General features: G+C 53.7%; 2 protein-coding genes across 2 annotated transcripts in view; one reads left to right on the forward strand and one right to left on the reverse strand.

Moving 5' to 3' along the window:
• SORCS2 (sortilin related VPS10 domain containing receptor 2) overlaps nucleotides 1-1,378 on the reverse strand; it is a 459,873-nt gene extending 458,495 nt beyond the window's left edge. The window contains exon 1 of the mRNA XM_055326673.1: nucleotides 872-1,378. Coding sequence (XP_055182648.1) covers nucleotides 872-1,378 — 507 coding nt within the window. The remainder of the gene's footprint in view (nucleotides 1-871) is intronic.
• Nucleotides 1,379-24,452: 23,074 nt separating this feature from the next.
• LOC129510449 (glyceraldehyde-3-phosphate dehydrogenase-like) lies at nucleotides 24,453-25,550 on the forward strand. The gene has a single exon (XM_055326612.1). The coding sequence runs from the start codon at nucleotides 24,453-24,455 to the stop codon at nucleotides 25,443-25,445; it is 993 nt and encodes a 330-aa protein (XP_055182587.1). The 3' UTR covers nucleotides 25,446-25,550.
• Nucleotides 25,551-26,388: the final 838 nt, after the last annotated feature.

Consider the following 26,388-nt stretch of genomic DNA (forward strand, 5'->3'; position numbering starts at 1 on the left):
TCCCCACACAACCAGCTGCCACCTCCCCCGACTCTTCCAAAACTGGAGCTGACCCACTAGGGCTGCTGGGAGGCGACCAGGTACGAGCACTGATCATCTGCCCAGGGGAAGAAGGAGGCTGGGGCAGCCCCGGGGGAAGGATATGAGGGTCCCCAAACCCCGTGATGCACCACACACACAAAATAAGGATGGGTGGGAGCCCGGAAGGATAGGAGCCATCGCGGGGCGCTGGAGGAAGGAGGCGCCCAGGACCCTAACGGAGGAGGCGAGGGCGGGGGAGCCCAACTTCCAGAGCAGCGGGAAGGGGAGGGCGGGCAGGGAGTTTGAGAGCGCGGCGGGCGCCCAACTCCGTGGGTCCGCAGATTCCTGCGCGGCCAGGTGCAGCCGGGTCGCACTCGGGGAACCCGGAGAGGGGGTCCCCGAATCCCAGGCTGAGCCGACCGGGGCTCCTGGAGCCCGCGGAGCGAGGTCCCAGGGAGAGCGGGCGGGGGTGGGGTGGGGGGGCGGTGGCCGCAGCCAAAATCCCAGAACGCAGACCGGGTGGAGTCCGGGAGCGGTCGGGGCGCAACACCGAGTTGGGGTGGTCCCAAAGGACCTGGAGGCACCCCCGGCGACCGGGGCCCCGGAGCCTCGGGAGATGCCCCCTCCCCGTCACCTGGAATCTGGAGGCGGGGGCGGGGGCGCCTCCGAGGTGTCTGGGGGTCCCAGAAACCTGCGAGGCAGGGCGCTCACACATCTGGGGACCGCTCCCCAAGAAACCGGTGTCCGGGGCCCAGCAGGGGCGCCGCCGAGGTGCCTCGCGTCCCCGAGTCTCCGGGAACGGCCGGGCTGAGCAGGGCGGTGGGGAAGTGGGGGCCGCGGGGGCACTTACGCTGCTGTTCTCGCCCGTCCAGTGCACCATCGCCTGGTTGTGCGTCGCGTCCCCCTTGAGCACGAACGACGTGCTGATGAGCGAGACCTGCGCCCGCGAGGCCGCTCCGGCCACCGGCGCCGCCCGCGCCCGGCGCCCCCGGTGCGCGGCGGGGGCGCCATCGTCGCCGGGACCCGGGGCGGCAGCGGGACCCAGCCCCGGGGCGCCGGGCTCCGCGCGCGCCTGCCGGTCCCCGTGCCCGTCCCCGTCCCCGTCCCCGTCCCCGCCGCCGCCCGGCAGCGCGCGCCCCGCGGGCGGGCTCGGCGGCGCCCGGGTGAGCAGCGCGCGGGGACCCCGGCGCCCGGGCTCGGGGGAGCGCCCCGCCGCCCCGCAGGCGGCCAGCAGCAGCAGCAGCAGCAGGAGCGGCCGCGAGCGCGGCGAGCGCGGCGGCGGCGGCGCCCCGGGGCTCGGGGCTCGGGCGGCGGGGCCGGGGCCCTTCGGGGCGCGCGGGGGCCCCCGGGGCGCCATGGTCGCCGGGGGGCGGCGGCGGGGCGGCGCGGGCGAGGGAGACCTCGGCGGGCGGGCGGGCGGGCGAGCGGGAGGGCGCCGGGGAGCGCGAGCGAGAGCGCAGAGAAAGGAGCCGGCGAGGGGAGGGAGCCGGCGGGAGGAGGGGACTCGGCGCTCCGCTGCCGCCGCCGCGCAGCCGAGGGCGCACCGCCACCTGCCGGCCGCGCCCGGGCCCGCCGAGGCCTGGGCAGGGGTCCCGAGAGCGCGCGCCCAGCCGGCCGAGCCCCCCCGCCCTCTGCCCTTCCCACTCCCCTGCTGCCTGTGCTTGCTCAGCACCAACCAACTGGGGCGGCGCAGTTCACAGGGGTGAGCAGCAGCCCGGGCCGGCCCTGGGGCGGACACCCTGACCCAGGAGACAGACGGCACCCACGTGCACACCGTTACAGACCAAATAACCCCAGAGAGCCAGCGCTGGGACAGTGGAAGTGGGGAGCGGCCCTCCTGCGGGGGCCTCCAAAGACAGCACCTAGGGGGCCCTCCGGGCACTGCCAAGGCCCTGAGGCTGCCCCTGCACAGCCTACTTGCGGGCAGCCACACAGGTGCCTTAGACTTCCGGACTTGCATGCGGTGCACGTCTATGTTCCAGCCCCAGGAGCCACCAACCCAGCAGCCTCCAAACATGAGGACAGAGACCTCGGTGCAGAAGCATCTAGAAGGAGCGGGGCGAGGTCCCAACCAGGGCACAGCGTGACAGGCCACAGCAAAGAACGGGACAACAGGCTCACAATCCACCAAGTCCCTGCCAGAGGCCATGGGCTGCTTTAGGTAGATTTCATAACTTTCTTGAGCATCCACCCTGTGCTCTGTATTGGCCTGTGGGAAAACAGGAGGAGGGGGCTGGAGCCCCACTTAGGTGAGGACGGTTTTGCATCCTCTGCCAGGTGGGGGCCAGCCTGCCTCCATCCTTCCCCTCTGCATTAGGTAAAGATCCCGGGCTCCCAGGCTCTGTCACACCTGCCTCCCAGCTGGATATCTGCTCCAGGGAGAGAGGGAGAGAGAGAGAAAACCAAATGGGGCAGAGGAGCAAAGCCTCAAATATTTGGGAAAGGTAGAGAGTGCAGGTTCCCTCCCACCTCCAGGAGTAGAAGCACCCAGTGCCCAGTCTTCTTCTGTAGGCTCACCCCACCCCCCAGGCTCAACCGGAAGTTGGGGGTCAGATCTGATAACAGATAGTCCCTGGGGCCCCTGCTGTCTGTGCCCAGCCTTGGGGGGCGGGCTTCGGGGGTGGCCAGATGTCTGAGAAGTCTCCTCCCCTGGAATGTGCCCTAGCCCTCCCTCCCGCTCCATGGTGTAAATTCCCAAGCTGTCAGATTCTAAGTCTTCAGCTCAGGCCCTGGGTTGGGAAGGGAAGCAAGAGCTGAGAGTTGCAGGAGCCTGTGGTCTGGCACAGGGAGTAGAGAGGAACAGAACCTGGCCAGTGCCGGGGGGAGGGGGGCAAGCCAGGCAACCCAGGGCCCAGGAAGAAGCTGACAAACACAGCACAGGGCAGACCGGGGCTGGGGGGGGGAAGCAGGGCCAGTGGTCAGAAAAGAGGTGGGTCATGCCCCAGCTTAGACCCAGTGCCCCCTGGGCCTTCCCAACTCCCCCATGTCCACCCCCAGCCATAAAGTAATGGCTGCATGGGCTCTGCACTCTCTCCCCCTGCCTTGTTTGTTTGTTTGTTTGTTTGTTTGTTTGTTTCAATAAAAGAGAGCCCGAAGCATTGTCCTCAAGAAAGGCCTACTGTCCGGCACCGGCACCGGGGTGGTTCAGTGGTTGAGCTCTTCCTTCAGCTCAGGGTGTCCTGAGTCCTGGGATCAAGTCCTGCATCGGGCTTCCCACAAGGAGCCTGCTTCTCCCTCTGCCTGTGTCCCTGCCTCTCTCTGGGTGTCTCATGAATAAATAAATAAAATATTTTTTAAAAAAAAATATGACCATGACAGATGGCTGAGCACCTACTCTGTGCTCGACTGTCCCAGGGGCAGCTGCTCTCAGGGGCAGGGGCAGCATCACAGGTTATTGCATGTAACTCTCACAACCAGGCTGTGGGGTACGTGGGGTATGTGTGATGGTCTTTTCACAGTTGAGGAAACACTCTGGGTGCTGACTGCCCACATTCCCCAAGCCAGAGAGAGTCAGAGACCAGATTCCAGCCCCAAGGTGCCATTCCTCCCACCACCCCACATTACCTGTGGCCTGTGTGCTGGGCTCGCCAGCAGTCCACCTCTCGGAGGCTCAGACAGAGCCTCAGCCATGGGCACATCACACATCACCGCCACCACCCCAGGCTCAAACTGAGGCTCACATTATTGATGACTTGGTGAAGATCCACGAATGAGCGGAGGAGTGTCCAGATCTGGAAAGCAGGTGGAGTGCCAAATGCCTCACCTGTGCCTTTTCCAGAACAGTCAGCTGGCTCCCTCTGCCCTGATAAGGCTGAAGGGCTTTCAAAAGAGCAGGACTGATTCATCCCTTGTCTGACTCCGAAACTCAGAGAGGTGGGGACTCCCCGAGGTCACTCAGCTCTCAAACATCCCTAGACACAGGGACACGGTGATGAAGGAGGCAGATGGGCTCCCGGTGCCGCTGAGCTCCTGTTCATCCCTGTAGGCTCCATGTGAGAACCACAGGGGGTACCCTTTTGACCTCTGTGAGGAGAGATCCCAAGGAAAGCTCATCTCAGACAGTAGTAAGGACCCAGGGACACATAAGGTAGTCACCCCATGGAGATGAAGGGGTCACTAAGAGGCCTGGTAGCTTTGAGCTGACAATGAGAAGCAGGGGAAGAGGAGCTAATGGGGGGCAAAGTGGGAAGAGCTATCCCAGCAGGGATTGGAGCACAAGAGCCACCATCCCCGCCCAAGCTCACCAAACCCGAGGAGGGAGGCACGAGGCACAGGCACGCAGCGGGCTTGATTTGTATTCACAGCCTGGTGCAAAGTCTCTGGAGGATTTTAAGCGGGCTGGGGATTGGGGGCGGGGCAGTGAGACCAGTGACATGTCAGAGCAAGGACCAGTGCAGGAAACCACTTAGGAGGCTCCTGTCCAGGTTGAGATAGACCTTGGTGGCTGGACCCAGGGAAGGCACCAAGGGACTCGGGGAGGACGGAGGGAAGCCCACTCCCAGCACCTGCTGCACCCCCCCTGGCCTCACCCTCACTAGTGACCAAGTCAGAGACTCAAGGGACTCCCATGCAGAAAGGAAGGTGAATAGGTGGGAATCAGTCATGCTGTCCTGGCGTCCTGACGGAGAGAAGTCTGGGGAGACCACAGGGGCGGCCGCTGGCTCAGCAGGCATGGGTGTGAATGCTGGCGGAGGTACCATGTGTGCGGATGCATGGGTCTGGCACCCATGCTCTCGGTGTGTGGGGTGATACAAACACACTCCCTATTTGCAATCCCTGATTATTCGCCACAGGAGCACCCTAAGACAGGGGAAGCAGTCCCAGCCATCTCCCACACTGCCTCCTTATTCCAGGCTCCACACTCATCCCCCCGGCCCCTGCTCATGGGGAGTGCACACTGTGATGGGGGAGACAAATGATCAATAGAGACGTTGGGGAAGCAGGTACTCAGAGGGAGCTGCTTGGCTCCCTATGGCAGGGGGAGATGCTGCCCTCTGGGGCCAAGGTAAGAAGGCTGCTCAGAGGGGGACACCCCTCATTGCATCCTTCAGAAAGCAATAAGGAAAATAATCAGCATTACAACTTGTTGAGCCTACTCTGGCCAGGGATTGTTCCAGAAGGAAAACCTAATTGAACCTCACATCCAAATAATACCTATATAGCACCAACACAGAAAGGGCACCTTTACCACTTTGAAGGTAAAGGTGAAGGCACACTAGGATTCAGTAATTTATCTGAGGGATTCAAAGCGACATGTTCCTGTGTGCCACCTGGGTGTCCTATGAGAAACATGTCCCCTCTCGGTTTCTGTAATGTTCCCACCAGGACTCCCTGGACTCAGTGGCCCTCTGAGAGTCATCTTGGATCAGCAGCATCGGCATTAATGGGAACTGGTTAGAAATGCCAATGCCTGCACCCCATCCCAGACCCACTGAACCAGAAACTCCCAGATGGGGCCCCGGGATCTGTGTTTTAATGTGCCCCCAAGTTTGAGAGCCCCTGTGCTAACCCAGTGGTTCTAGGCCTGGGCTCCATGTGAGAACCACAGAGGGGACCCTCCTGACCTCCATAGGGAGAGCCCGCTATTCAGTCCTCTCTGAACTGGCCAGGTGACTCCATGTACAGCCAGCGTGAGCCGCTGACCTGGCACAGCTTTTACAAGGAGGCTTGAAAAACTAGATGCCAAACATCTAGATGCATATGCAAACAAACTAGATGCAAACAAACTAGATGCATATGGTTGGACCCATTAGATGGAGCATTTCCTGAGAGGTGAGTAGGGGTCCCACTGAGCCCCAATCCAGACCTTTTAGCTTCAAGATCCAGGCTGGCTTCCTTATTCCACAGCAATGCTCCCCATCCAAGAAGGAAGAGAAATACTTCCATCTCTCCAACTTTTAATCAGACCACTTACTCATTAAAAGTCTCAGGCTCTTTTAAATTATCAAAGGTCTCTAGTGATAATATTTTAATTTTTCTTTATAAATGTGACAAAGCTCAGCTTGTACAATTGCCCACATGGGCCTGATTCGGAGGCAGCCAAGGAATCCATGAGCAATGCTCTCAGGGATGCTTGGGGACTCAGCAGGAGGGAGACGGAGGGGACAGGCCGTTTGGGTGCCAGACTCTACAGAGGGGAACCTCTCCCCTGCACTGTGCCCTCAGCACTAGTCCCACTCTCCCACTCCTTCCACCCCCAGTACATCTCCAACCAGACTAAGAAGCCTGCACCTGTAGGCAACTGCCAGGTGAGGGGGGGGTAGTGGGTGTGCTAGGTGTGGAAGAAGGTGCCAGGTGCAGGGGGGCTGCCAGGTGAGGAGAGGAAGCTGCAGCAGCAGGGTAGGCTGCAGGGTGGGGGAGCTGCCAGGGTGGGAGGGAGCTGCCAGGTGTTGGGGGGTGGGATAGGGAAGCTGCCAGGTATGGGTGGGGGGCTGCGGTGCCTTGCAGAGAAGTCTCCTAATGACTTTCAGCAAATGACACGGGTTTCAGAGGATGGCTTTCAGGAGAAAGATCAAGCACAGTGATCTCGTTATCAGGTTGTCAAGGGAAAGGAGCAAAGCTGCAGGGAAGGCTGGTCAGGACATTAACTCGGGCCGGGAGCAGAAGTCTGATCTGGAGACGGAAGGGAACTATGTCTAGATGGAGAAGGACGAGAAGGCCCCACCGTGAGACATGGGTCTGGCTGCTCCAATCCGAAGTGGGGGGCGACAGGGCGGAAGGCGGTGGCAAGTCTTTGGATGGCACATTCTGAAAGGGTGATGGCGGCAGTGGTCATGGTCACTTTTTGGTGGAGGCAGGGATTTCATCGCCCTGGAGCACCACAGCTGCGGGCCCGCCAGACGCCAGAAGTGTGAGAGGCCCACCAAGCTGGAGCCCGGAACCGGGCAGGGACCAGGATGGCGACCGATTCCAGCCACCCACTTCCTTTAAATTGTAGGCACTGGGCAGCCCCAGTGGCCCAGCGGTTTAGCGCCGCCTTCAGCCCGGGGCATGATCCTGGAGACCTGGGATGGAGTCCCACATTGGGCTCCCTGCATGGAGCCTGCTTCTCCCTCTGACCGTGTCTCTGCCTCTCTCTCTCTCTCTGTGTCTCTCATGAATAAATAAATAAAATCTTAAATAATAATAATAATAATAATAAATCATAGACGCTGCACAGCTAATGCAGTGCGACAGGTTGGTTTCCTGCGTCTGTTCATCAGGTGTTTACGGAGCACCTATTATGTTCCTGGCTCTTGGCCCCAGAGAGACAGCAGGAAACAAATCAATCCTTGGAAGGATAAACAGGTGGAAAGAGCAGAAGAGGGCTCCTGGTAGAGGGACCAGTGTGGGTAATGACCTGAAGGAAGGCCATGTGGGGGACATCTGAGGACCTGGGCAGGGCTGCAGGGCAAAAGAGTACAGGGCAAGGTGGGTAGGGCATGACAGTTGAGGCCTCCTGGTCCCTCGAGCATCTGGTGTGGTGTTAGGGTCCAGGTGATGACCAGAACGAGGGACCAGCCTCAGGTAGGTCAGCCGTATGCTGGGGGCAGGCAGGTTAATGACACCACAGGGTGGTCGCAGAGTTGGTGATGCTTCCCCACCACCGACTGACCACACCAGCTCTGCCCCGGGCACTTTGCAGTGTTACTCTGCTGGCCTCTGCATGGACTGGGGGCTGGGCTTCATCATCATCCCCTTTTCCCAGAAGCAGAAAGAGAGGCACAGCGCAAAAAGGCAGAGGGGCTCGCCAAGTTTCCACCCACAGCAAGGGTGGCTAAAGAACCTGTGCTTCCCCATGCACCAGCTCGGCCGGTTGGGGTAGGCCTGGGGCGCCCTCTTCTCTACCAGACCCCTCTGCCCAGGCTTCCACAGGCATTGATCCCCCCACACCCCATGAAGCTGGGACAGTGCTGGAATGATTATCAACTCCACTGATATCCACCGAGATTGGGGCTCCCTGCATGACCATGACCCACCCAACCCCTGTGGCAGGTAGGCAGAGGCTATGGAGTCTATCCTGAGCCCCACTGCTCCCCACCTGTGTACATGCATAAATCACTATGGGGATGGGGAGTGGGCAGTGACCAGCTCTGACCAGTGCAGGCACCACCCCTTCTTACTGGGATGCACTGTGGTTTAGAAGTAAGCCCTCAGCTTCTTGGAGCCTTGGTACTTGGTCATCTGATACACAGCAAGGAAGGCCTTGGAAAGTAGCCCCTATGGGCCCTGGTAAGAGGGACTCCCCATCAGTCTGCGGGGACCAGAGCCCACTGTGGTCACTCCAGCAGGCAGGGCAGAGGAGAGAGGGCTAGACTTAGGACGGACATCCACCTAGGCAGAAACCATCCCTGGGGATTCCCGGGAGCAGGGGAGATGGCAGCCACCAGAAGTCTCCAGGAAGCCAAATAGCACAGCCTCTGGGGACACTCGGGTGGCTCAGTGGTTGAGCATCTACCTTTGGCTCAGGTCGTGATCCCAGGGTTCTGGGATCGAGTCCCACATCAGGCTCCCTGCGGGGAGCCTGCTTCTCCCTCTGCCTGTGTCTCGCCTCTCTCTGTGTGTCTCTCATGAATAAATAAATAAAATCTTTTTAAAAAATGCATAGGCCCTGGCCCAGTAGGAGCCCAATAAATATCTGCAAAGGAAGGGGGGAGGAAGCATACAGTCAGTTCTGGTGGGCCCTGCTCCTCCTCAGACTTGCTGTCACAGCTAAAGGCAAGCTCCCCACCCCCACCCTGTACACCATACATCAGGGTTCACTGGAACTGGTGGCAGGAGGGCAGTATTTGCCAACTAGCTTCCATGGGCCAGATGTTTTGGTGCACAGTTATTCTGATTTTAGAAGCAAGGCATGTGAGGCCCAGAGTGGCTAAGACAGCCACCCTGGAGCACACAGCTAGGGAGTAGCAGATCTGCAGGACAGGGAGCCACTGATGTTTCAGAAGTGGCTGTGGGGTGATGTGTGCCAGCAGCCGCCACAGTGTGTGACGGGGTGCTTGCTGGTAGGTGAGGAGCTCCCAGCGAAGGGCCGGGAGCAAGGCTGGGGCCCGAACCTGGTCCCAGCCCTGCAGGTCCCTAGATGAGTCACTGAGTGTCTTCATGCCTCAGTCTCCCCACATCCCCTGAGAACGGTTACTGCAACTGAGTCACAGGCTGTCATGCAAGCGAGACAATGCTCAGGAGAGCACCTGGACCACCGACAGGTCTTCAGGTACGACAGTGATAGAACAACCCACATTCGGCCTGTGTGACACATATCTCATCCATTCCTATCCCCTCAAAAGTCCTCTGCCAACCTCCCAGGTGCCCTGGCTGGGGCGTGGCATGTCTTCAATTGTAGGGTGAGGGTGGGGGTCCTGTGGGGTAAGTCCCACAGATGCCAGCATGTCCGTGGCCCGACAGGAGGTGCCACCCTCTGCCAGCAGCACCAAGGACCCAGCAAGCAGACACCTCCTCCATCTCTGGCAGCTGTGTGCTCTGGGCCCCAGTTTCCCCATCTGTAAAACAAGAGAAAGGACAACTTTAGTACTTCCCCAGGACAGCAGCCCCATGAGGTGCTCCCCAGAAGCACATTCATGGTTTAAGACACATGGCTGGCTCGCTGTCCCTCTCACAGACTCCCGTGGAAGGTGCATGAGAAGGATGGAAAGGTTCTGCCATTTAACAATCTATGTGACTTTGACCAATTCAATTTTCTTCCCAACTTTTCAACCCTGTTGTCCTTTCCTCCCGCTTACCAGCATGAGCACCCTGGAGAACACAGGCTATTATGGAAATATGTGCTGAGTATGGTGGAAAGAAGAAGGGAGGATTTATTCTGCCTGAGGTGTTGGCAAAGAGAAAAATACACTTGAGCAGGTCTTGAAAGATGAACCAAGACCCAGATGAAGTTAAAACACAGAGCGCAGCACCTACAAGGGACAAAGGACAAAGGTCCACCACCAGCAAACAGAGGGGCAAGCAGCCTGACCATGCAGGACAAACCATACGACTTGCAGAGGAAACCATATGACTTGAGGGGAAGCCAGCCCAGACACTCCAGGCTTGTGCCTTCTTCCAAGGTGAATGAAAATGTTCGAGGGCTTTCAAGAACAGGATGACATGATCAGATTTGTGTTTCAGAACGATAATTCTGGCAGCACCTTAAAGCCAGAACTTGGAAAAGAGACAGAGAGGCCAGCAGGGCACAGGGCATTGGTCCAGGTGAGAGATGACGAGATGCAAGTAAGCACAGGGGAGGGGGAGATGGAGGTGGGCACCTCCCATGCAAGGTGAGAATCCGAGTCTATGGAGATTCAGAAGCATCTAGGACAACAGTGATGCCACCACACAGTTAGGGAACAAATCTGAAGAAGGTAGATGCTCCGCTTCGGATGTGTTGCCTCCAAGGTGTCTGTGAAACATCCTGGAGCTCTTAGGCTAGGCTAGGCTGGGTTGCAGTAACAAATGATCCCCAAATCTCAGTGGGATAACCTAAGAAAGGTGCATTGCACTCATTTACAAAGTACAGGTCAGGCGCCTCCCCTCTCCAGCTTGTAGCTCTGCCATCTGGAACATCTAGCCTGCAAGGTCACTGCGGCAGAAGAGAAAGCCAGAGAACGACACAGGATATTTTGTGGGGTTCGACTTGGGAGTCACTCACCATCATTCATATTCCATTGGCCAGAGCCTGGGTTCATGGCCTGACCTACCTACAAGGGCAGCTGGCAGACACAGGAGCATAGGGACATTTGGTGAGCCCTACCCATCACAGGTACACTGGCAGGGAGGCCCCAGAGGCCTTTGGAAATGGTGTTCAGGACAGAATCAGGGTTAGAGACATAGATTTGGATGTGACTATTGAATAAGACCCCTCGGGGTGGGGGAGGGTGGGAAGGGACAGAGAAGGAAGAGAGAAAGATGAAATATAAAATTCCATTAATCCCTCTGAGGTGGTATTTAGGAATTCCCAGAGGATGACTCAAGATATAGCACCAAATCTCCTTTCCAAATACCCAATTATTTGTTGTCATGTGGACAAAGCATCCAGATTCTTTCCTGAATTTTTCAGTTTCCATATGGTTCCTTGGCATAGCATAGGCAGCCGCAAGCAACTGGCAAGTGTCTAAGTACCATGTCGCTTCACAGCATTCCCTCTGTGTAAGGCCAAGGGACTCAGGGTTATAGATTTGTCTGGAGAAGGAGTTTTCAGAGCCTCCCATTTTAATAAATATTTTGAAAGAGAACTTGCAGTATTCTAGCCTTTGAGATTCATTTCAGAAATCAAAATTTTTGCTCCCAAACTATGGACTATGACAATTTGTTTTTTATTTACATGCTTTACACACTTAAATTTTTTTCACAAATAAAATTTTCCATAATTATATTTGATTGAAATCATGTTTTGAGGGATTTCAGCTTGGAGGTTAATTAAAACTCATTGTTTTCCCTTGAAAGGGCTATTACCTTAACTAAGACTAACAGAGAAGCATGGGATACTACTTCTTCAAAATGGATCTTGCAAGGCCCTTTCCAGAGGCTAGTTCCCCACTCTAAGACTATGAGGGTCATAACACTGGGGCCATGTCAGTTTTTGTTCTGGACGGATGGATGGATGGATCTGACACATTGAAAATCCTAGAGACTCAGACTTCTAAACAACAATTGCTAAAGCAATATGGCATAAAGGAAAGAGCACTGGATTAGGAGTCAAGAGGGCCAGGTTCCAGTGTTAGCTCTCTAGTGAATGAGTTTCAAGAACTTGGGAAAAAATCTCTTTCCCTATGAGCACTGCCATTTTTCTCCTCTGCTAAATGAAGTCTTATCTACCCCAACCAACCTTTACAGCCTCATATACAGCCACTTCTCCCCTTCCTCTATCCCTCCAAGCACCCTCAGCTCTGTTGCATATTCCCAATTACAAATGCACTCTGGGGAGGCAGAACTTTGACATGTGGCCAAGTGAAGAGGTTGGCAAATGCTCTTTCCAAAAATCAATTCTAAAACTGCACAAATTGACAAAAGCAGCCATTTCCACATGCTGGAAATCATCCAAGAGCATGCAACCACCTAAAAAGTGTTCACACTTGAAAAGTGCTATACTTCAGGTAGAAACAGTGAGTCTGCAGCATACTGACCCCAGACTGCTCCCATGGCACTCTCCCAGGCTGTTCCCATAGCACCTTCCCTGCATGGGTGACATCCATGCCTAGCATCAGTGACAGTGGAAATTATTGTCTTGGAGGTTGTATAGAATGGCTGGGACTGTGTGCCTCTGGAAATGGCCCAAACTAGCCACAGATTCCTAGTTGATCCTAAGGCCATGTGTACTCACATAGGAAACATGAGCAACCCAGTGAAAAGCAAAAGTCAGGGAAACTTGAAAATGCCTAAATTCTGAATGTGCTCCTTTACACAAAAGTCTTTGATAGAGGATAGGTTAACTAACTCATGGTATTTGAGAATACATCTGATCAAATACTGGCTGATCTCTAACCTAGGCAGACACAGGGATACAAAAGCCATAAATTAAAAATTATAAGTAAAAATTAAAATAAAAAGTACCAGGAGCTACGCACAGCAAGGGAGATAGATTTCAAAGATTTAGCCCAGGTAAGTTACTTCAAAAAACAAACAAATGAACAAGGAAAAATCAGAAATAACCTCTGGAAGAAAATAAAAATCCAGAGTTGATGTGATATATTGGTAAAATGTCCAGTTTTTAACCAAAAAAAAAGTGAGAAGTGCAAAGAAACAGGGAAATATGAGCTATAATCAGGGGACCAAGAAAAGCATTCTTCAGCCTTCAGGGGTCCGCAGAAGTTGGATTTGGTAGTGAAAGACTTTAAAACAGCTGTTTTATACACACATACACATACACACACACACACACACACAGAGAATTAAACAACCATGAAGAATAATGGCCAATATGTTTCCATATTGATGAAAAACTTCAAACCAAACATCCAAGAAACTAAACAAATCCCAAGTAGGTTAAATCCAAAGAGACGTATACCTACATATATCATAATCAAACTGTTGAAAGACAGAGAAAACCATGAAAGAAGCAGAAGAAAACCAACTCTTCATGTATTGGAGAACAATATGATTAACAGATGGCTTTTCATCAGAAAACACACACACACACACACAGCAGAAAGCAGTGGAATGACACATTCAAAATGCTTAAAAAAAAGTGAACAAAAAATTCCGTATCCAGCAAAACTACCCTCCAAAACTAAAGGTGAAATAAAAACATTCCCAGATAAATAAAGATAAGAAATTTATTGTTAGCAAACTTGTGAGAAATTCTAAAGGGAAGTCCATTAGGCTGAAAGGAACTGGCACCAGATGATAACTTAAATCCACAAGAAGAAATAAAAAGCAGCAGAAATGGTAAATATGAGAGTCAATATAAAATACTCTATAAATACATTTTTCTTATTTTTTTCTCTTCAATTCTTTAAAAGACATGAGCAGTAATTATAAGACTGTACTGCTGAGTTTATAAGCATTAAAAGACATGAGATGTATGGCAATGATAGCACAGAGCGGGGAAGGATGGAGCACACTTTCCACATTTGACCAGAAAGAAGCTGGTGTTAATCTGAAGTGGACTGAGACAAACTCAAATGTATTTTTGCAGTCCCTAGAACAACCACTAAGAAAATCATCCACAGCATATGGTTTTTAACAAAAGGAATTAAAAGGGGACACTAAAAACAATTATGTAGCACAAAGTAAAGCAGCAAAGGAGAATCAGAAGAACAAGACAACAACAAAATAAACAAAAAAGGGGGGACACCTGCGGGGCTCAATGGTTGAGCATCTGCCTTCAGCTTAGGTCATGATCCCAGGGTCCTGGGATCAAGTCCCATATCAGGCTCCCCACAGGGAGCCTGCTTCTCCCTCTGCCTGTGTCTCTGCCTTTTTCTCTGTGTGAGGCTCAGAGAGGTTGTACCTATTATAAAGTAATGGGGAAACAGGATTAAGCTCAGCATACACCCCCACCCCCTCAGTTCTGCCCTCAAGAAGCTCACCATCTTTCCCCCTTCTCCTCCTGCTTGGGCCTAGCTTATCGCTGCAGAGCCAGCCTAAAAGGCTTCACGGTGGGCACTCCCTACCCACCAACACTGGGTGACAGACCCCCCCTTGCTCCCTGTGCCTTTGTTCACATGCTCCCTCACCAGGTGTGTAGAGCAGGATCTCCACTCCCACAGCCTCCCTCCCTGAGCTTCCTCCCTCCCTACAGCACAGCTCCCTCTCAGAGGGCACACCTTCATGCCTTGGCCTGATTCTTAGGATGCCTGTGACTTTGAGGACTGGTCTAAGGGGTAGAGTCTGTAATGGGCTGACTCATGTTCCACAAAAGACATGTCCAAGTCTTAACTCTCAGAACCTGTGAATATAACTTACCAAAAAAGAAGGTCTTCACAGATGGACTTAGCTGAGGATCTCGAGATGAAGTCTTCCTGGATTTAGGATGGGCACTAAATCCAATGACTAATCTTATAAGAGACAGAAAAGAAGACACAGAGGGGAACACCATGTGAACATGAAGGCAGAGATCAGGTGACATGTCTATAAGCCAAGAAACACCAAGGATTTCCAGAAACTGCTAGAAGCTGGGAGAGACAGATGCCTGGATAGATTCCCCCTTCAGAGCCTCCCAAAGGAGGCAGCCATGCCAACACCTTGATTTTGGACTAATGGTCTCCAAAACTCTGAGAGCATAATTTCCTATTTGTGGTCATTTGTTATGGGAACCGCAGAAAACTCACATGAGGCAGGGGTGGGGGGACACCTGGATGGTTCAGTCCATTGGGCGTCCAACTCTTGATTTCAGCTCAGGTCATGATCTCAGCGTCTGCACTGAGCATGGAGCCTGCTTTTGATTCTCTCTCTCCCTCTCCCTCTCTCTCTCTCTCTCTCTCTCTCTCTCTCTCTCTCGCTGCTGCTCCCCTGCTTGCTCTCTCTCTCTCTCTCTCAAAAATGACAACAACAACAACAAAAAACAAAGACACTTCACACAGGGTCCATACAATACGTGCCTTCTGAGTGTGTATGTGTTAGCACCACAAAAAGTTTTACAAGAGGAGCCAAGAATTATGAATATCAACTTATTTCACCCTAAGCCACACCACCTGCCTCCCTGGGTCTTCACATCATTTTGAGCCAACATCTAGAGTGAGATTTATTATAAGGACTTGGCTCATGTGTTATTTTTGAACATGTGTCTCCCCACTGACTGTTTTTCTTGAGAACCCTGGCTAATAAACCATCACAGAAGGTCCTTTCTCAACCATATTTGATAATTCTCTTGGGGATCCTGCCTCAGGCTCACCTTGCTGATTCCCTGTTGCCCACCTGCTTCTTGTCTGACACCACATGCCTCCCTGGCCAACTGCCTGTGAACCCAATAGCTCTCGGGCTCCACCTGCCAAACGTTGCAAAGTTCTGCCCCTTTGCTGGGAGTCACAGCTTCCCTGGCTGTCTGTCTACGTCATTTTTGCCTGATTTGGGAAAAGTCCTGCCATCTGGGAAACACTGGCCAACTCAGACATGACAAATGAGAAAGGCCCTCACATCCAGACAGGATGGTGGTGGTTAGGGACCACCCTGCATGTGGTCAGTCATACTAGACCCCCAGGGAGCCCTAACGGAGTCCCCTGGGGCGGGGGAGGGGGGCTTAACACATTCATTCCCTCTCACTTCTGGAGGCCAGAAGTCCAAAATTAAGGGGTTGGTGGGGTGGCTCTCATCTTCTCCCACTTGTAAGGGTGCCAGCTTCCATGGCGTGGCCCTCCTCATTCATCTTCGCTATCAGGACAGCATCTTCCCATCTGTCTCTGACCTCTGCTTGTGACCTCATGTCTCTCTCTTGGGTCTCCTGCCTCCCTCTCTTGAGGATGCTTGTGATTACACTAGCCCCACCTGGATAATCCAGGAGAGACTCTCCATCTCAAGATCCCTAACTTTTTCACTTCTGCAAAGCTTCTTGCCATGTGAGACAACAAGTTCACAGATTCTGGAGACTCAGGCAAGGAGATCTTGGGGAGGGCATTATTCTGCTCTGCACAGCCACCTTTACTCCCCAACCTGGCCACCCCTTGCTCCTTGCTCTCCCCTAACTTCCTAGAGCCCGCTGACATCCATCAGGACACTCTTCTTCCCTCCTCTGGCCACCCACCCATGCACGCCCGGCAGCTCTGCATCCTGGCCAGGGACAAGCTATCCAAGTTTACAAGGGAAAGATCCAAACTGCTGACCAATCTCTTATTGGCTGGGGGGCTTTGAAGGAGGCACTGAATGTCTCAGAAACTCTACTCCATTCTTTTTACAATGAGCCTCATGCTCCTTGCATTGTCTACTGTGGAAGAGAGACAACTCTGTCCACCTTCTTAGACATCGCCCTCCAATTAGTCAGGGTACAGGCAAGTGACTGGGCCATGTGGACAGATGAGCCACAGACACCAAAAGCCATGAAAATCTGCCTGTGACTTCTGCTGTTTGAATGATGCATGGGCAGATGGCTCATGACTTGGCTTTCCCAGATCCACATTTTCCTCCAGGGGCCACCTGCAAGCTCAAGACTAAGCTTAAGACTTGGATTCAAGAGGAAGAGGGCCCCACAGGAGCCTTAAATCTGAGACACACATGACACCCCTGCTTTGACAAGAGTCCCACATCCCGGCACTCAGCATTCATGTCACGACTATAAAGTTGGCACAGTTCCCTCGGGAGCTCCAAGAGGAGGAGAGGGCTTGGCAAGTCTGGAGTTGTGCGTTCTGGGTCCCTCACCACTCAACAGCCTCAAACCTGTTATTCCCAATGCCTACCCACTAGGCTGTTGTGGGACTGAGGGAGGCATGAGAGACTTCATAAGAAATACAGCTAATGTGTAAAACCATAATGAACCATGTGTCCATTGAAGGATGGATGGACAAACAAAACATTGAAAATCCACACAATGGAATACTATTCAGCCTTGAAAAGGCACCTGGATGGCTCATTCAGCTGGGCATCCATTCTTGATTTGGGCCTAGGTCATGACCTTAGGGTCCTGGGATCGAGCCCATCAGGGGCTAAGCTGGGGTGGCTACCAACGTTCACCCATGACCATCCTGACTCCGGGGGCGGGGAGGTGGCGTCTGCCTGGACCTGCCCCAAGATCAGGCTTTAGTGGGAGGTGGAGCCCGATGGATGAGCAATGTCTGCCTGCCCAGGGCTCAGGCTTGTGCACCAGTCTTCCTGGATGGTGTTCTGCATCCTGGGGTATTTAACTTCCACAGGACAACTTGAAGTTTCATGTTGACCAGGGGAGCCATTCTGGGGAGGCACCTGCGAGGAGAGAGAGAAGGTTCCTGGAGCCCTGACGCAAAACTAAGAAAGTACTCCCCAAGTCCACGTCCAGGAAGTCTGCGGGGGAGCCGCCCATTGCCCTGCACAGTCACAGCTGTGGGTACTTCCTCCCACCCTACCCCTTGCTCCCTATTGGAACCCATGAAATCAAATATGGTTTGAACGGAGGCAGGATTGCACGGCTGTCGGGCAAGTCAGTTGGGGTAATCACACGGAGGTCCCGGGAGATAAGTGTGCTCAGAGGTGACCGACCAGATGATTGAAATACATTAGTACTAAAAATATTTTTAAAGCCTTTCTGTTGATTTATACCCAAAAGAAAATACCGCAAAGGAGAATGAGTTTTCAACTCGAGTAGCACTTACGCCTGATCTAACTAAATTAGCTCTTTTGAACTGGTGGTTTTGCTCTGATGCCTGTAATAAAAATAACAATAATGTGCATTTAGAGGATATTTTATCCTCTAGAAGCACAGGACTTCCGTGTTGAACAATTCCCCTCATCTCTGCTGCGGACCAGCAGGCTGACGGACAAGGGAAGAGGGGGAGCAGGGACGACCATGAATTTCCCAGCGACTGATCACATTTGGTAAAATCAAATTTCAAATACATGAGAAAGTGGGTCTCATGGTGCTCTGAGAAGCCCAGAGACAAACGGGCCAGAAGTCAGGCCTTTCCCTCTGTCCAGAATGGAGTTGTGTCCCCACCCCCACTCCCCACCCTATCATATGCAGAAGCCCTACCCGCGGTGTGGTGGTATCAGCAAGGAGGGCCTTTGGCATGTGACTAGGTCATGAGGTCATGGGGGATGAGATCTGTGCCCCCTTACAAGAGAGGGGGGGACACCAGAGTCCCCTCTCTCTTCCGTGTGAGGGTGCAACAAGAAGGTGGCCACCTGCAAAGCCAGGAAGAGTGCTCGCCAGACCCTGGGGCTGTGACCTGGGACTTCCCGGCCTGGAGCCCTGGCAGCAGCAAATGCCCTTCATTAAGCCTTCCTTCCAGTTTGAATCTGGAGGCTTGCTCAGCCTGGAAGGATGGCTCCCAGTCTCTGTCCTGCACTGACACGGTGGCCTCGGGACGCTTCCCCTCTCGACTGGCGAGCATCACCCTTTCTGGTTTGCCCATCAGGAAGTGGCATGTGTCAAAGGAAGGGATTTGCCCGACACCAAGCTGCTGGAAGTTCCCATCACCCCTCTCCCAGCACCCCCATACTTCCTGCCTGAGTCTCTAGGTGACTCTTTAATTTACACTCCCCGGCCCCTCGGTCCTGGCTAAACATTCCTACCCAGCTGTTGAACTGAAGCTCATTCCCCACCACCTCCTCCAAGAAGCCTGCCCTGACCATGCATCTCTTCAGGAGAGTGACGATCCCCGTCCTCCCACAGCACCCCCCAAGCTCTCTGTGTTGTCACTGTCCATATACACGTTAGCTTCCCCCACTGGAGGGCAAGCTGTCCAGGGCAGAGCCTGCAAGTTACCCCGCTGTGTCTGGGCATCCAGAACAGAAGAGAGTTCGTGTGGGGCTCGCTGCTCACCACCTGCAAGCCAAACCCCATCACAGGCCCTGGAAACAGATGGGAACAGATCATCCCCTGAATCTGGGAAGGCTGAGGAGCCTGAAATTCATAGTCGATGGCTCACTATCACTCACAGCCCAGCATCCAATTCAAGAATCCCACTATCACAATTTGTAAAACAGGTCCCATCCCAACACAGATATCGGAGTCCAGCTCCACCCTTGAACACCAGCCCTAAAATCACAGCCACGGCCATTTCTGAAGTGAGTCCTGTGGGCCACCTGCGGGCCAGCTCTTCCCCTAGGTCACCTCCTTTAGCCTGTGTAACAAGCATCCTCACCCCATTTCATAGAGGAATAAACTGAGGCCCCAAGAGGGACCTGCCTAGGGCCCTATGGCTAGCAAGGGGCAGGGCAAGGCTGAGACTGGATCCCATGTCCATCTGAGTGTAAAGCCAGAGGTTTTCACCTAGAGTCTGGGCTACCACAGAGGCAATTGGGTCAGTGGGAAGAGAGGTGGGCCCACGGCCAGAGAGAGTCAGGCACCGTCTGTTGTTCTGGAGCTCGGGTCCCAGGAACAGAGCCTTCCCTGCAGCAGCTCTCACTCACTCACAAAGCAGTAAGCATTTCTTTCTTTCCATCCTTGACATTTTGTTCATGTTGAGAATATTTTGATTGCAGATGACAGCATCCCAGGTTGAGAGCACAGCACGGGCACAGGTGCAGAGGTGTGAACTGGCGAAACACATTTAGGAAGCCATAAATAACTCAGAGAGGGGTCTGCTATGCAGCTGGCAGAGGAGGAGCACAGTGGGCATGAGGCTGGGGTGAGCTGGGGCACAGTTCTGAAGGCCTCACATCTTATTCTACCGGCAAGAGGGGGGTCACCGTGGGGTCCTGAGACAGAGGGGGCTCTGGCTTTACTGCCCTTAGAAAGCTCTCACCAGAGGCTGCTCAGCAGGCAGACAGGTGGGTGGTTCTGTGCCTTTACTGTTTGAATTACTAGCTGGTGCCTCTTCTCTCCATGGAGTCACCATGGTCACCCCCACCACAACCAAACCTGGACTCCCTCGCCTTCCCTTGGGCTTGTAGGGCCCTTACCCTCAGGCAGACTCTATCCTGCCCTCCTCATTCACTTGAGTGATACAGAAAACCCACGTAAAGGAAAGCCAGGCCAGGACATGAAAGGACATTCGCTTTCATTAAGGAAAACAAGCCAAGCCCCAGAAAGCTGGGGAGCTCTCGCTGGCAGCAATTCTAAGACTCCCTGGATGAATAATATATGAATAATCATATAACTTTGCATTTTTAAAATGCTTTAATCCAAGGGCTTTGAGCCCTTTGAAAATCATGAATCTGATTCAGGGAACATTCCCTAAACACCTCCTCTCCACGCTGGGCATGTGCCGTTCCAGAATCATGGGCAATCGGGAAGGAGCCGCAAGGTGCATTGGTGCCTTGCTCGGAGGGGAATGATGAGGGTTAGGGAAAGAGCTTTTGCACAGGTGTGGGCTAAGTTTGGGAACACAAGAGGGAAGGTGTTTCTCTCCAAGGTCAAAAGCGAGAAGTGAGCTGACTCCTAGGGAAAGCTGAAGTCCACGGCGGAGGGAGGGACTGCCAGACAGGAGCTGTGGGCTGGGGGAGAGCACAGCCACTTCCAGAACAGGAGCCAGGCAGGCAGGAGTGAAGGAGACGCAGCCTGGCCTCTCTGGGCATGCTCTCCTGGTGCCTCCCACTGGCTGAGCCCCACAGCAAGTCTGAGGACACCCTGGGTGAGCTCACCCACAGGGGGACCCTTGGGGACCAGAACCAGGGGTAGGGGAAGGGCAGTGCAGGGGTCTGCAGGTGGCAGACAAGCCTGGCCTGCACCGTTTCTTGGGTACCCAGAAGCACAAGCACGTGGTCCTCATGACACCCTTCTGGGCATGGACATCATTCCTACTGTCTTTTACAGCTGCACAAGCTACAGCTTACAGGGGTTATGGGCTGAGGTGTGTTCCCCCTAAAATTCCTATATTGATTCCCTAGGCCCCAATAGCTCTGAATGTGACTGTATTTGGAGGGAGAATTTTTCAAGAGGTGATTAAGTTACCATGAGGTCAGCTGGGTGAGTCCTGATCCACTATGGCAGGTGCCCTAGAGAGAGGAGGAGATTGGGACACAGACGACCTGCTCACACCTTGGTCTCAGTCTTCCAGCCTCCAGAAGGGGAGACAAGAAACATCTTTTGTCGAAGCCCCCGCCTGGGGTGCTCTGCTACGGCAGTCCCAGGAAAGAAGACAGAGGAACGTGCCAAAACTAGCACAGCCAGAAAGTGGTCCGGGACTGCAGCGTCTCCCTGCCCCCAGAAGCTGCAAGCCTTCCCCTTGCAAAGGGGCTGAAGGATGTCCTGGCTGAGCCGGCACAGCCCCCAGCCCCTGCACAGAGCAGATGGTCCGAAATGGCACACATGGGTGCCTGCCACCACCACTGCCTATGTCAAGGGCCTGATGTACTTACTTCCTGCCAGAGCCTGAGGTCTCATTCCTGCTCCAAGAGGCCCTTATTAGGAACAACGTCTAATCTGCTTACAATGTAGTTAACCCAAAGCAGACCCCCTTATTGTAGTGGGGGAGGGGGAGATAGCTGCTTCTAGTCCCCTAGATCAGAATTTGTGGTGACACCGACCCAGGAGTCACCCGAGGGTTCCTCTCTAAACCCAGCCTGGCCCTTTCGTGAAGAACCAAGGTCTCTTCAGGGTTTCACCGACCAAAACATGGGGCAGACAGATGATGCAAGGGATTTGGACTGGTCCCCTTGTCCACTGCGACCTAATCAGAAGTACTTCAGCCCAACACTCGAATGCAAGGTGCATTTTTCCCCTTCTCTCTAAGTTTATTCGTTTCCTAGGGCTTCCCTCTCAAGGTACCACCAACCAAGAGTCTTAAACAACAGGAGCGTACTGTCCTGCACCCTAGAGGCTAGAGGTCCCGGATCACGGCATCAGCAGGGTGGTTGTTTCCATGGCCTGTGGGGGGATGTGCTCCAGGCTTCCCTCCCAGGTGCCTTCCTGGGCCCGGAAACCCCTGCCTTCATCTGCACAAGGTCTACTCCCCGTGCGTGCATGTCTCCAGGCCATACTTTTCCCTTCTGTGAGGACACCAGTCAGGGTGGAGCTGGGCCCACCCAAATGACCTCTCTTTAACTTGAACGTCCGCAAAGACCCTGTCTCTAAAATAAGGTCACATTCTGAGGTCTTGGGGGTTAGGACTCCATCACGTGAATCAGCGAGGGACACAACCAAATCCAAAGTATGTGAAACAGAAGCATCTAACTTCACAGTGATTATAGCCCAGGGGATCACTTCCAACGTCAAGAAATAGAACACAGTGGACTCCCAGGGGCCCCTGGGCCCTTCCTGACAATAACCCCCAGGGGTCACCAGGATCCTGCTGCTGATGTCACAGTGGCCTTCTTGCGCTGTGTAGTGTGCAACCACTACACCTCCAAACCCAGAGCCCATCTGGGCCTGTTATCTGAACATCACATCAAAGGAATCAGACTCTGGAGTCTGGCTTCTTGAGTCAACACCATATTTATAAGGCTCACCCCAGTTGTCAAGCCCAGCTTCCCATCACAATGGACTGCCAGAGGGTCCAATGGTGTGGACACAGTGGTGCTTACATCCGTTTCCACCATGTGGACACAGCACTGTCCCTCGGGCTGTCCCCATGTGGGCCACTGCAAACATGCTGCCAGGACTGGCCTGTGCATGCCTCCCTGCCAACAGGGAGCAGGGATGTCAGGGTGGACTTCTGGAGCAGCAGCGACATGGATCTTTGACTTTCCTGGGGAATAGCACCCTGTTTTCCTGAGCATTGGCACCAATTGGAAGCAAATCTCAGGTAGGACTGAAAAGAACATCCAGAAGAAGTAGCTCTTCTGTTCTCAAGAGCCCGGCTTCCAGTGCTCCCCCAGAGGGCCGGCCGTTTCTGGATGCCAGCCTTGAGCCAGGCAGTTAACAACGTCACTGAGGATCATCTCCTAATCACCCTGAAAGGTGCTTGTCAGGCTGCCCTCTTCAAAGGTGAGATACTTCACAGGTGACAGGTGAAGGGGTTAAGTGACGTGTCCAAGGCCACACACAGATCTGAGACTGGAACCCTGGCTTGTTCCCCTCTAGACCCTGTGCACATTTAAATGTGAGGGAAATGCAGGCTGGTGAACAGGAGGTTTTTAAATCCAACAGCCTCATTCCAGGGTCAATCACGCAGGGCAGCACAGCACAGGCTGGCTCGGAGCAGGCAAGAGATCACTTAATTCTCCCCGGCCCGGATCCCTCCCTCTATTAGCTCCTGGACATCAGGGAATCCGTGTTCTGACTCCAACAAGCTGCCTTGGATGTGTTAAAACCTCAGGGCAATTTAATTGTGTTTTGTGTTTCATGACTTATAGATGAGGCCCCTAAGAGAGCCTGGCCTGACAGCCACGCAAGCATGTTAATAGAGCAGCAGCGATGCACGTTATTTCTGGTCTACTTAACAAGTGGACCACTCCTTGCTCTCCTGGAAACCTTTGAGGAGCTGCTCTCACCGGAGAAATCTCAGAGAGTTCATTCCTGGGAAGAAGGTGGGCTTTGTTCTCTGCCTTCCTGATCATTAGTCCCACAGTCATTTCAGACCCATACAGAGTGGCGACCAGTCCCCATGGTTAATCTGAAACAATCCCCCCGAGATGCATCTTTGGCTCCGGCCTTCAGTCACCCCAATCTGTCCCTGTCCTTGCAGGCCTCCTGTCCTCAGTGACCAAGGCTCTGGTGAGTGACCCACGGCCAGCACCCAAGCCAGGATGAGTGACCCATGGCCAGCACCTCGTGGTTACAAAGCCCATTCACAGTGAGGGGAAACACAGGGCCACCCAGGGGAGAGGAGGGGGCTTGGCTCTGTCATACTGGATGAGAAAACAGAGTGTCAAGCCAAGCCACCCCAGGAACAGAGTGAACACGGGGCCAGAGCCGGAGCCCCACCTCTCCTGCACTTGTCCCAGCAGGGTTCTGGCCACAGGACCAAGGACACCACAGTTTCCAGTCTGCATGTGTGTGTAGGTGGGGGGTGATGCAGAAGGAATTCAATGAAACCGTAAGGTTAGTAACAGTAATAACTGGCCACAATGAGTTGACTTGGGTTCTCTCAAAAACTATAGATTAAAGTCCTAACCCCAAGACCTCAGAACATGACCTTATTTGGAAATAGCCATCATAGAAGTAATTAATTAAGCTGAGATCATACTGGAGCAGGAAGGCTGTATTCCCACATGACTGGTGTCCTTACGAAAAAGGAACATTTAGGGATGCCTGGGTGGCTAAGTGGTTGAGCATCTGCCTTCGGCTCAGGTCCGAGGGGATCTGGGGTCCTGGGATCGAGTCCTGCAGCAGGCTCCCCACAGGGAGCCTGCTTCTCCATCTGCCTCTCTTTGTCTGTGTCTTTGCCTCTCTCTATATCTCTCATGAATAAATAAAATCTTTAAAAAGGGGGAGGGGGGCTCTCTGCTCCTCCCCGTTCAACAGACAGCCGTGTCTTCTGGTGCAGGGCCAGCCGCATCCCCAAAACATGATGGTGAAGGTCAGAGTGAACGGATGTGGCCGTATTGGGCGCCTGGTCACCAGGGCTGCTTTTAACTCTGGAAAAGTGGATATTGTCACCATCAATGACCCCTTCATTGATCTCAACTACATGGTGTACATGTTCCAGGATAATTCTACCCACGGCAAATTCCACGGCACGGTCAAGGCTGAGAACGGGAAACTTGTCATCAACGGGAAGTCCATCTCCATCTTCCAGGAGCGAGATCCCGCCAACATCAAATGGGGTGATGCTGGTGCTGAGTATGTTATGGAGTCCACTGGGGTCTTCACCACCATGGAGAAGGCTGGGGCTCACTTGGAGGGCGAGGCGAAGAGGGTCATCATCTCTGCTCCTTCTGCTGATGCCCCCATGTTTGTGATGGGTGTGAACCATGACAACTCCCTCAAGATTGTCAGCAATGCCCCCTGCACCACCAGCTGCTTGGCTCCTCTAGCCAAACTCATCCATGACCACTTTGGCATCGTGGAGGGCCTCATGACTACCATCCATGCCATCACTGCCACCCAGAAAACCGTGGACGGCCCCTCTGGAAAGCTGTGGTGTGATGACCGAGGGGCTGCCCAGAACATCATCCCTGCTTCCACTGGCGCTGCCAAGGCTGTGGGCAAGGTCATCTCTGAGCTGAACGGGAAGATCACTGGCGTGGCCTTCCGTGTCCCCACTCCCAACGTGTCGGTTGCAGATCTGATCTGCCACCTGGAGAAAGCTGCCAAATATGACGACACCAAGAAGGTGGTGAAGCAAGCATCGGAGGGCCCCCTCAAGGGCATCCTGGACTACACTGAGGACCAGGTTGTCTCCTGTGACTTCAACAGTGACACCCACTCTTCCACCTTCAACGCCAGGGCTGGCATTGCCCTCAATGACCACTTCATCAAGCTCATTTCCTGGTATGACAATGAATTTGGCTACAGCAACCAGGTGGTGGACCTCATGGTCCACATGGCCTCCAAGGAGTAAGAGCCTCCTGGACCACCAGCCCCAGCAAGAACAAGAGGAAGAGAGAGGCCCTCAGCTGCTGGGGAGTCCCTGCCCCAACTTAATCCCCCAACACACTGAGTATCTCCTGACCTCCAATTTACATCCCAAACCCTAAGGAAGGGGAGGGGCTTGGGAAGCCCTACCTTGTCATGTACCATCAATAAAGTATACTGTACCCAGCCAATAATAATAATAATAATAATAATAATAATAATAATAAAAAGGGGGAGGGGGACATTTAGACCCAGACAGGCACACGGGGAGCACAACATGTGAAGATGAAGACAGAGATGGGGGTGATGCTCCTATAAATCCATGAGTAGCAAGGATGCCAGCAAACCCCAGAAGCCACCAGAGGCCTGGGACCAGTTGTCCCTCATGGCCACAGCAGGAACCAGCCCTGCTGACACCTTGATTCTGAGCTGCTGGCCCCAGAACCTATAAGAGAACACATTCCCAGAGTGTGAGCCCCTGACCCCCTATTTGTGTACATTGTAACAGCAGCCCCAGGAAACTACCACACTGCCCCTTGCTCAGCGGTTATGTGCAAGAGCTTTATGCTCGGGTGCAAACATCAGCCATTGCCAGCCCACTGCCCAGCCCTGGATCTCTCTGAGTCTTTGCGAGTTAAGATTGCCTTTGACAGCAAATACTTAAATCTCAACTCAGAATGGCTTAAACAGTAAAGAAAAGGTTCTGTCCTCACCAGGTAAGAGGTCCAAGGGTGTGGTTAATGGAGAGAGTGGTCACTGGGACCCACTTAGCTCCTTGAACAGACCCCTGACCCACGGGATAATAGGCAATGAAGGGGCAGTGAGACGTGGCATGGCGGTGTCTTAAGCTGCTCCAGGGGTGCTCATTTGTGACACAGTGATAGTAAACTAACACAGTGAGGAACAAAATGACAGTGAAAGCAACCCCC

Source organism: Nyctereutes procyonoides, unplaced genomic scaffold (genome assembly GCF_905146905.1).
Source record: "Nyctereutes procyonoides isolate TBG_1078 unplaced genomic scaffold, NYPRO_anot_genome, whole genome shotgun sequence".
NCBI classification, from domain to species: Eukaryota; Metazoa; Chordata; class Mammalia; order Carnivora; family Canidae; genus Nyctereutes; species Nyctereutes procyonoides.

What these genes read in the sequence shown, in the direction of transcription:
- LOC129510449 (XM_055326612.1), top strand. Translation starts at nt 24,453, where the DNA reads ATGGTGAAGGTCAGAGTGAACGGATGTGGCCGTATTGGGCGCCTGGTC.